An 11,188-nucleotide genomic window follows, 5' to 3' on the forward strand; every position below is an offset into this window, starting at 1 on the left:
GTGACCTGGTGTCGACCCTTTAGACACAACTTTCATGTCTTACACCAGTGATGTACATCACGATTGAAGCTAAGCAATATAAAACCAGCCTGTAAGATTTTCTTGCTTGTTATATCTAGAGCAAAGTGACCGCCACAAACACCATCATTACAGCTAATAATTATCCCAGTAATTTCATTAGAGAGAGGGACCTTCCTAAGTAGTTGGTTTTTACCCTTACAATACAGACCGTCATTGATAAGTCGATACCTTGTGGCCTTCTTGGTGAGCCATTGCTTCTGCTCTTTTGTCAGATCTGGTGGACATTCTCCTGTTTCCAAGAAATGCATTATGTTGGATAAGACGTCAATACCTTGAAATAGAGGGAGCTTTAGCTTTGTAGCCCTAACTACCATTTGTTGCAGTCTTTCACTTTCTAAGGCGTTGGCTTCATGGTTTTGAGCCCTTGGAATGTGGTGTAATTAAACTGCTTCAAACTTACCTAATAAAGTTTTTACAAAGCTTAAGTGAGTTCTCAAGCTAGGATTCTTACATGTCCATGCTCCATTTATTTGTCTTACCAAAAGTAGAGCATCCCCAAATACATTAAGACATGTTACCCCTTGTGAGATGCACCATTCTAATCCCTTTGTCAATGTTGCATACTCAACTTCATTGTTAGAATGTGATCCTAACAAATGGCCAAGCAAAAATACCTTGATATCTTTGTCATCAAAGACCACTATGCCTGCAGCTGCTTTGTCGGATGCTCGCTTGTAGGCTCCATCAAAGTAGAGAGAGTGTGCTCTTTCTATCACCGGTGGCTGTTGCATTCCCTCCCCTCTCAAGTGCTTTACCTTTTTCTCAAAGTGTTGGTAGGTTATGAGTCCCCCCAAGCTTGCTCTTTTCGTGCTTTTCACTGGTACTGTGTAGTCAAACTCTTACAGACGAACTAGCCATTTAGTAATCCAAGTAGAAACATCCATGCGTATTACCACATAGGGGAACATTTCATCCATGGTTAATATTACAAATTGCCTAGGCAACAAATATGATCGTAACTTTGTAGTTACAAATCTAAGAGCCACGACTAGATGTTCCACATAGGTAAAACCTTTCTCTGCCGCTATCATCATGCGACTGGAGAAGTAGATTGGCCTCATGAAAGATGTCGTTGCATCCTTATGGAGTAGAACTACCCCACGAGGGATTCACTAGTAGTAATAGGGAAACACTACCTGCGTGCAACAAAATTGCATTTTTAACCCCTACATACGGGACCCTCCTTTGTAAAATCTATCCATTTGGCCTTAGAAAACCCCCCCCCTTGTACACTCACCTGATACCATACGGTAACCCTTAGTGAATCCCTTGTGCACTACCCCCAAGGAGTCGTCACCCACACTTGAAATGACATAGAACTTTTCGTCCCACTTAGGCGATGAAATAGTTGGTAGGGTGGCTAAGACCTCCTTTACCTTGTTGTAGTGATGCTCCCTCTCCTCATTCCATGTGAAAGTCGATCATTGTGTAAGCGGCGATTGCAGTGATAGAACAAGTTGTGATAGTAGATGTATGAATCTACTCAAGTACCTTACCTTATGTAGAAAAGAGACTAGTTGACGATGACAGAAGAAAGCCGGAGCAAAACACCCCTATAGCTTGGCCTCTCTCGTAGTTCCGGATCTCAAACCTATCGCTCAAATACCTATACCCTGCATGCAAGAACAGAGAGTCCCCAAGCCAAGCACCAAACACTTCCCACCTGTATACCTGCCTGGGCTCAGCTCAATGACAAAACACAAAGCTCGTAGATCTAGAGGCAGCTCATGGGCTCACCATAAATGCATAACCAGCCTCAAAAGCCCCACAGGTCATGTACATAATCCCCACAACAGGCTCCCTGCTCCTCTCCCTTGCTCTTGGCGCCCCTCTCACTTGACAGCTCTTCAAGTTCTTGTAGAGGTCGCCCTTGAAATTGGTGAGCTCCCTCAGAAGCCTTGCATAGCCCTAAGCCTTGGAAAGACCGTTTCCCTCTCTGTAGCCGGACTCCTCTTCTCTTGACTTGTAATCAGACCCGAAGTTCCCGGTCTTGCATCTCCATCGCCTCCCTTTGACTCTAGGCAGCTCGTCCCTCGTGAGGTGTTGCACTCTCTCCCCTATATAGCCCCAAGGAGCTCCTGCTCCTCTTGCTTTCTCTAGCTAGACTTGGTCAACGACCATACTCGTAGATGCCTCGATTTTTGCCTCCTGTTAGCTTCACATGAGGGCTTTGCTGCACAGTTGTGAGGTCATTTGAATTCGGTGCAAATTGAATGAGATTAATGCAGAGTTTGACTCTAAAGCTTTGCATCACACCCCATCTGGATCTATGTCTCATGGTAAGCTCCAATGGTATTCTTTCTTGCTACTCAAACTGCCTTTGCGTTCTACAAGTCCATTTCATAACAGCTGATGTGGACAACTACTTACAATCATCCACCTCGGTGAGCAATGTTGCAATGTAAGCTACAACTGTTGTAAAAGCTCTACCTGTGAAACACCCATAGCCACAAGAACTTGAGATCGGCCAATGGACATTTATTTGCAGAATTTCCCCTGCGACATATGTCGTGAGCAGAAAACAAATTCCAAAGCTTTCCCTCTCCAGCTCTTCCCTAAACAACAGAAGCTCGGCAGCACCTTATAGATGTGCTCCCTTGACCAGTTCGTGGCTTCCGTCCATAGATCTCTTATCCCTTGAATTTCCTTCTGGAGCCGCCCCTTGCTCTTTTTCCTAGTGAACTCGCTTCAAGGAGATCTCTCTTTCATCTCCACAGAGACTGCCTCTGCCACAGAAGGGCACCCTTCTTGCTTCTTTGAATGCCCTGCCTGGCTTCCCTCTATTGAGCCCCTCCTCACTGGCGCTCCCTTCCTTCTTGTGCCTGTGAGCAGTCATCCCCCTTTTGGCCTCAATACTTGCTTGATGGACACTAGCATGGCCTGCCTTTGACTATTCTCGTCCATCTTGCCTGCAGCAACCCACTCCCTTTTTTTTTTGCGACAGTTGGCAGCTTCAGCATCCTCTTACCAAAAATAATCCCCTTACTTCAGAAGTCCCTGCATCGTTTTGGCCTTCATACATTATGTCTTCATTTTCCCATCAAACTTTGATAGTAAAGTAGTCTAGGACTCTCAGAACCGGGAGATCAACACTCGATCCGGAAGGAACTTGTGGATATCCTTCAAGGCATTACTGCACAAGTGCATGCCTGATGTTGAAAACCCGACAACACGACAATCAGATATCCTGAAACCATTTCCTCCAAGCTAAAAGGAGGAGCCATCGAAATATGACATACATGATTATAGACATCTGATCGTAAAGAAAAAGCACAAAAAAAAGTGTCAAAAAAATTGCCTGACATATCTTGCCAACCCCCCCTAGTCTGCTAGAGCATTCATACTCAGTAGCAACAATAAACTTCAAAAGCCACACTTTATATACAGTGTATACAAAAGAACATTTTCTTATCACCAGCTCCCACCTGGGTCAAATGGCCAAAGCGTATATAATCAGCACATTTTCTCTGAAAGCATAGATTTGTCATGGTCAAACACAAAATGCTTCCCCTTTGCCAAAGCACATGCTGGCATGATAAAAGCTCCTTTCCAAGAGGAGTATGTCACATCAATAACATAGCCAGACCTGTTCACTTTTTGCACACAAGTATAAACCAGTACCAACTCCTCCAACATCACATCCATACCAACCTTCATAACTCCCTTAACATCATATGTATCCACCAAATCCTGCACATCCATATCAGCCATGATACCCGCTACAACATCCCATGTACAAAGCCCAAGACCTTCAGCAAGAGCATCGACACTCTGATCCTTTTTCAACACATGCTGCGTTTTTTGAGCCTGTTTTTGAATTTTCAGATTTTGCAACCTTTCTTGGGCCTTTTGGACATAGCCATCCATAGGCAAGCTACCTTCCATTAGGGGTTTGTCAAAGCCCCAACCATCCTCATCATCAGCAATAGATGTATCTATGCACAATTTCCTAGATGGATCGGCCCTTTCCATATCAACAAGCTTGCATGAATGGCCATGCCAGAAGCAACTCACTGTAGGAGGTACCTCACATGAGATGAGAGTTCCTCATCTAGAGGCTTAACGTCATAATCATCAGCACTTGTGTCACGACCACCATTGCTTGGCATAAGATCGCGGACATCAACAAGAGGCAAGGAACATGTACACTGATGTGCATCACGTAACAAGGGGGATGCTTCACTCTTTGCATCCCTTCCTATGCGTAACTCTAACACTTGCTTCTCTCTGGCCCGAGACTTAGCTAGCCTTTTTGGTTTCAATGAGCTGATATCTCTCATAAATGGAGAGAGGACAAACACCATAGACTCATCACAAGAGAAATATCCATCAGCAAATGCTTCATCAAGTGAGACACCATCAGAGAAGGTATCAAATGTCAAGTCCACTCTACCACCTTTAGATTCACATTCACTGCTATATCCATTCTCAGAATATTCATCATCAACAGTCATCCTGCATGAACACTCATGCTGCAAGGATCTCTCATTGCATGACTCATAGGCAAATTGTTTTCCACATACAAGTCATTTACATCATAAGCAAAAGATTCAAGCTGACTCCGTACCATTTTCCAAAACTCATCTTGTATAGACTCAAAAGCAGCAACCAAAGTCATTTCTATTTCATCTTGAGACTTTGGCAACCTCCAGTAACGCATCAATAGGGAAAAATTCAAAGCCAACCAACTATGGCACCAATCATCAGGAAGCATATGCATAAAGACAAAAGCATCACAAGAAAGCCCGTGAGATGCAAAGTCCACTTTTACCCCATCATCTACGATGCAAAATTGCAACATCTCTTCTTCCGCGCGTGCAATCCAAGATTTTATGCATTCCTCATCTGTACCATAAAAGTATCGAGAATGCATGGCTGGCACCTCAAGTTCCACATAATGATTTAGCAACGCAACCTTCATCATTTGCCAACTGTATTGGACATGTATAGGAAGACTCTCATAAAATTGCATGGCATCTTCACACAAGCTCTGATACATAAAATCAGCCCTTTCCTCATCATCATAAATGCCAAGCTCCAAAAGAAAGTCATCAACCATAATCACCGATGCTTGTTCATCTTCGTCTTTCCTCCCACAAAATCTCACATCATAGAGCAAATTTGCATCCATCTGCAACTATTTTTGCTAGACAAGTTGCTCCTCATACGCATACATCCGATCCACAAACATTGAAGGTACTAGAGGAAGATCCTCAGTGGTGGCAGACACCAAAAACATGACAGAAGAAAGCCAGAGCAAAACACCCCTATAGCTTGGCCTCTCTGGCAGTTCCAGATCACAAACCTATCGCTCAAATACCTGCAACATGCATGCAAGAACAAAGAGTCCCCAAGCCAAGCACCAAACACTTCCCAGCTGTATACCTACCTGGGCTCAGATCAATGACAAAACACAAAGCTCGTAGATCTAGAGGCAGCTCCTGGGCTCACCATAAATGCATAACCAGCCTCAAAAGCCCCACATGTCATGTACATAATCCCCACAACAGGCTCCCTGCTCCTCTCCCTTGCTCTTGGCGCCCCTCTCACTTGACAGCCCTTCAAGTTCCTGTAGAGGTCGCCATTGCAATTGGTGAGCTCCCTGAGAAGCCTTGTGTAGCCCTCAGCCTTGGAAAGCCCATCTCCCTCTCTATAGCCGGCCTCCTCTTCTCTTGACTTGTGATCAGACCCCAAGTTCCTGGTCTTGCATCTCCATCGCCTCCCTTTGACTCTAGGCAGCGTGAGGTGTTGCACTCTCTCCCCTATATAGCCCCACCGAGCTCCTGCTCCTCTTGCTTTCTCTAGCTAGACTTGGGCAACGACCATACTCGTAGATGCCTTGTTTTTTTCCTACTGTCAGCTTCACATGAGGGCTTTTCTGCACGGTCGTGAGGTCATTTGAATTTGGTGCAAATCGAATGAGATTAATTCAGAGTTTGACTCTAAAGTTGCATCACACCGCATCTGGATCTATGTCTCATGGTAAGCTCCAATGGTATTCTTTCGTGCTACTCAAACTGCCTTTGCTTTCTACAAGTCCATTTCATAACTGCTGATGTGGACAACTACTTACAATCATCCACCTTGGTGAGCAATGTTGCAATGTAAGCTACAACTATTGTAAAAGCTCTACATGTGAAACACCCATAGCCACAAGAACTTGAGTTCGGCCAATGGACATTCATTTGCAGAATTTCCCCTGCGACACATGTGGTGAGCAGAAAAGAAATACCAAATCTTTCCTCTCCAGCTCTTCCCTAAACAACAGAAGCTCGGCAGCACCTTATAGATGTGCTCCCTTGACCATTTCATGGCTTCCGTCCATAGATCTCTGATCCCTTGAATTTCCTTTTGGAGCCGCCCCTTGCTCTTTTTCCTAGTGAACTCGCTTCAAGGAGCTCTCTCTTTCGTCTCCACCGGGACTGCCTCTGCCCACAGAAGGGCACCCTTCTTGCTTCTTTGAATGCCCTGCTTGGCTTAAAGTTCCCTCTATTGAGCCCCTCCTCATTGGCGCTCCCTTCCTTCTTCTGCGTGTTAGCAGCCATCTCCCTTTTGGCCTTAATACTTGCTTGATGGACACTAGCATGGTCTATATTCCGAGCCTTTGACTATTCTCGTCCATCTTGCCTGCAGCAACCCGCTCCCCCTTTTTGCTTTTTAAAAGAAACCTTAGTGTTGTGTTGGGTTAGGGAGATTTTCATTGTTTTTAGTGCATGATGGAGACTTACTTCAATTGTTTATTTCACTTTCATTTCATATCTTGACATATCTTGAATTTTTTTGCGTTCTACTAATTGTGTGTATTTGTATATATGTGTGTGTGTGTGTGTATGTATTTATAAAAATTTATTATAAAAAATAGAAAACGCGAGTGAACGAGTACAGTTGCAATAGTAGACTCGCACACTCTAAGGTTTCTAGGAAAAGTCACAACTGATGTTTACATCGACAATTTCCGATTGCCAATGCCTTTCAGAAAGGAATTAATGTTTTACTTGACATCACTATAATTTGATTCAGGAAAAGGGGTGTCATTTACAAATAGAGGGATTTTAGATACAGTCTAATAGACTTTAGCACTTTGAATGGGGGCCCCGACCTTTGTACCGACTAAAGCGTTTGGCATACCTTGGTAGCTTCATGAAAGGTTTACAAGTCTGGATGTCCCCTGAACCCATCCTCATCGTAGGGTGGAGTGGTATGGGGCAAGATGGGGGTATTGGAATGTGTTTTTGGAGTTTAGTGGAAGCAGTAAGTAAATAATGGAGTGATCTGACCAAAATGAGAAATTAGTGCATGTTGTTATGTCAGTGAAGGAATTTGTAGTCCAAATGTGGTCCAAAGTTGAATTGTAGATTGTTTTGATGTGGGTATATGTTGTGTCATGTTGTGTGTGGAGAGAAGGTTAGAAATATCAAGGTATTCAGGGGTTTGGTATTTAGCATTGATGTTGAAGTCACCGAGTAAAATGGTAGGGGTGTGTTGGAGGCGAGGTGTGAGTAGTGTGGTCAATGTTTGCAGGAGCAAGGGAAGTGGACTTGAGGGCCTGCGGTATAATGTTATCAAGGTTATTGGTGGACCATGTGGTGCATTGAGGAGTGCTTTAATGAATTCTATTTCATCCGTGGAAATGATATTGTGGTGTTATAGATGTATGTTTTTGTTTGATGTGAAGAGGGATACTCCCATGGGGCCAGTTGTTTGAGTGTGTGTGTGTGTGTAATCGCGGATGGACACTGTGTTAGCATGTTGTAGCTTTGTTTCTTGGAGACAAAGAATGTGGGAATCCATTAAGTTATTATCATGAATATGGTTGTTGTAGTGTTTCTTAAGGGAGACAACGTTAAGAGATTGTATTATCAAGTGATTGTTGGGCAAAGAGTGGAGGTCAAGCTGTGAATGTTGCCAAGTGGCATGTTTTCTGAGGCGGTGTAGCTCATCTAGAATTATTTGGTCTACTTTAATATGGGTGGAAGTTAATTCTGTTAGGAGGTAAAGGTTGTCGGGGTCTCTTATGCAGGAGAGGGCAATGTACACAAGACCGTGACTTCGAATACTGGTTGGATCAAAATCCAAGGTGTCTAGTGTTAAGCCTTGTGCACGATGTATGGTCCTAGCAGTTGCAGGTTGAATTGGGAATTGTGTTCTAGTAATAGTGTTTAGGACCTATTTGAAACTCACGTGTTATTTTCTGGATTGGTGTCCATCGTCTATCTATTGATGTAATGGATAGTTGTTGGTTTTTATATCTAGTTTTTTGGCCTACTTTAGTGGTTTGAAAGTGAATCTAGATGGTTTATGTCATGGAGTTTCGTGTCACTACTTTGAATATACCGTCAGCTCCATTGACTAGTCCGTCTAGAATGTCAATGTTTCCAGCACAAAGTTCTACAATGAGGCATGGTTTTAAGAAGTTTTTTATGAAGATCTGCTATCAATTTTGGATCTATCGATATTTGAATAGTTTTGCTCCAATTTTTTTCCCTTATGTCTTGTGATTCAATAAATAGTGGTGTCCCTACGGTAGTGTTGAAAATATGTTGGTTGTGTAGGTCTTTATCTTTGTTTGCATAATAAAGGTGGGAGACCATGGCTAGATGAGGTATTGTCTGCATGTAATGTGTATTGAGGTACGAAATGTCTTCGTTGGTGTGTTTTGAAACGCGCCTGTTGAGTATGTCAATGAATGTCTTGTTAGTTTGTCTCATGGTGCTTGTTAACTCATAGCACTTTATGCGGTCATGCCAGAAAGAGGGTGAGATAGCTTCAAGCAACTGAGGTTTGGAGAAAATCCAAGAGTCACGTACTGGACTAGCTTGGCAAAGATTGCCGCACAAGACAACATCAACACCACTGAATGGAAGGTCGTAGTTGTTTTTTATTGCATGTAGGCGAGAGTCTGCCATAGCGAAGATGTTGGTTCCAATCAAGGAGACTTCATCAAAAACGGCTAGATGTAGGTCTCGATAAAGTAGTCGCAGTTCATTTAGCCTCTCAGGTGATAGGGAAGTGTTAGATGATGTGAGTAGTGGCAAGTGGAGGGCCAAGTGGATAGTGGTTCCATCAATGTTAAAAGCAGCCTTGCCCGTGTATGCCATTAGCAAAGCTTTTTTAGTTGTTGGGCTGGAATATGATTTGTGGTTATAGAAACATAGAAGTCCTTGGACAATCAAAAGGAGGGTGAAAGTTTTCCCTGTGCTTGCGCCTCCAGTCAAGAAAATATGGATTGGTTCTCTGGGAAATATACATTTTTTAGCATAATATCATCGAATATTAGCCTTTGTTGGATGTTAAGCAGTAGAATGCTCTTGTAATACATATCGTTTGGCTGCAACAGTATTTTTATGGTTAGTATAATGTGTGTATGCAGTTGGTGGTGTTGGATATTTAGGTCTTGTGTGATGTCAACATGAATATGGGAGGAAATATTAGATAGTGTTCTAGATGTCGAAGGTGAATTGGTGCCTAATGAGTTGGTGTTAAGGTTGTCTTTCACTATTGTGGTTTTGTTATATTTAGATTCAGTTGTATCAATGATAGGTTTATTTTGATTGTATGCATCTTTCCATGTGAGTCCATCTGTTAGATGTTGAGTTTCATTATTTATCCATGGTAGAAATAGAAGGCATTGTTCTCTATAATAATTATCTGGATTCTTTGCGGCATTATATTTGACATATCGTATAATTTTTGGTTTGGTACGTTTTTTATATGTGTTGCTTGCTGTATAGTATGTGGAGGAAAATTCTGCCAATGATATAGCATTGATCTGGGCAGGACGTGTACAGTATTTGTCTATGCTTGTCTCATAATAAAAAATTATGTGCTAGTCGGGTCTATGTTTTGCAGGAGGTGTTTTCACTTGAGAAGCATTGTTCTCTTGTGGGGAGGGTTTGTGTTTATGAACATAAATTCTTGAGTTGTGCTATAGAGAGGTAGGGAAAGTGCAATATATACTGCTTACTGTGAGCTTATTTGCTGTGTGTTTAGTATTGTGTTTCCTATTTTTTGAAGTCTATCAATTATAGCTGCATTGTTTTCAATGCAAGAGTCAAATTTTTCTTTGATTGCTTTGATGAGTGTGTTATCAAAATTTGTTATATATGAGGTGCAATAGGTAGCTGCTCCATGTGCATTTAAAATGTACTGTATATATGAATTCACATCCCATAGTTTTGAAATTATTGGATTGAAATTATTTGTGTAAATATCTTTGATATTTCTTTTCAACAAAAGTGTTGGGCATGAGATTGTGGATGATATAGCTTCGATGTAATCCTCAATCGAAGGTCCATAGATAGGAGCCACTGTTCGAAAGTAATATTTTCTTTATAATCTAGTAGTAGTAGATTATCTTTGATTTGTTTGTGTTTCTTTCTTTTGTATTGGATATTATTATGTGGAGAACGGCAGGGTTCTAAAATCATAGTGAAAGGCATCGGGTAGCGAGGAAAGTCAAAGCGACATCCCTTGCGTTTTTTGAAGCAAGGTCTCCTATGCTTGTGTGTTTAAATTTCTTGTAATCTACAGGAAGAAGCATGGAGTCAGTTGTATGTACTTATCAATGAAATCCACAACATCTTCGTTGGAATCTTTCCCATAGATAGGAGCATTTTCTATCCATAGTAGCCCATGATCATGCTGGCTACCGTGGCTCTGAAACTCGGTTACAAAAAAGTAATCTTTGAGTTTTCCTAATATGATTATATCTTTTTGGCTAGCAATTTCTCCATCCCGTTAAACTGGTTCAAGTAAAAGAGGACTGTTGTTACAGGGTCAGCTCAGACCAAATCTCGTATGTATGACGCTTCTGTTTGTGTGCTTGCATGCATGATGGGGTTGGGCTTAGTAAGTGCTCTAATCAAAGACTTCCAACGTTTCTCAGCCATAGAAAATGTGATGAAGAATGTTGGTGGTCCAAGTTGTCTAATCATAGCGAAGGCATTTTTTTTAGTTTTTCCTTGTAGTCAGGTGATGTTTGCAATGCCTCAAAGTCACAATGTCCAAGTTGGGAAGACAAGACCTTCTCAATGTTAGTATCTCCAACAACTTGTGCGGCCACTAGTGTATTCTTGCATTTGCGCATAATGGACCCTAGGATTTTTTG

At 42.2% G+C, this 11,188-nt stretch overlaps 2 protein-coding genes across 2 annotated transcripts; both read right to left on the minus strand.

Annotated features, from left to right (window-relative positions):
- Positions 1-2,057: 2,057 nt before the first annotated feature.
- On the minus strand, positions 2,058-4,061 carry LOC147439332 (uncharacterized). The gene has a single exon (XM_086485188.1). It carries the CDS (start codon positions 4,051-4,053, stop codon positions 3,535-3,537), a length of 519 nt encoding a protein of 172 aa, XP_086341314.1. The 5' UTR covers positions 4,054-4,061; the 3' UTR covers positions 2,058-3,534.
- A 468-nt stretch (positions 4,062-4,529) lies between these two features.
- Positions 4,530-5,403, minus strand: LOC147439333 (uncharacterized). Its single transcript, XM_086485187.1, has one exon. It carries the CDS (start codon positions 5,210-5,212, stop codon positions 4,532-4,534), a length of 681 nt encoding a protein of 226 aa, XP_086341313.1. The 5' UTR covers positions 5,213-5,403; the 3' UTR covers positions 4,530-4,531.
- Between the last annotated feature and the right edge of the window lie 5,785 nt (positions 5,404-11,188).

Source organism: Adiantum capillus-veneris, chromosome 16 (genome assembly GCF_014529385.1).
Source record: "Adiantum capillus-veneris isolate H3 chromosome 16, ASM1452938v2, whole genome shotgun sequence".
NCBI classification, from domain to species: Eukaryota; Viridiplantae; Streptophyta; class Polypodiopsida; order Polypodiales; family Pteridaceae; genus Adiantum; species Adiantum capillus-veneris.

Bases quoted from the DNA above. Each gene is read 5' to 3' on its own strand.
- LOC147439332 (XM_086485188.1), bottom strand. From the start codon at position 4,053: ATGGAAAGGGCCGATCCATCTAGGAAATTGTGCATAGATACATCTATT.
- LOC147439333 (XM_086485187.1), bottom strand. From the start codon at position 5,212: ATGGATGCAAATTTGCTCTATGATGTGAGATTTTGTGGGAGGAAAGAC.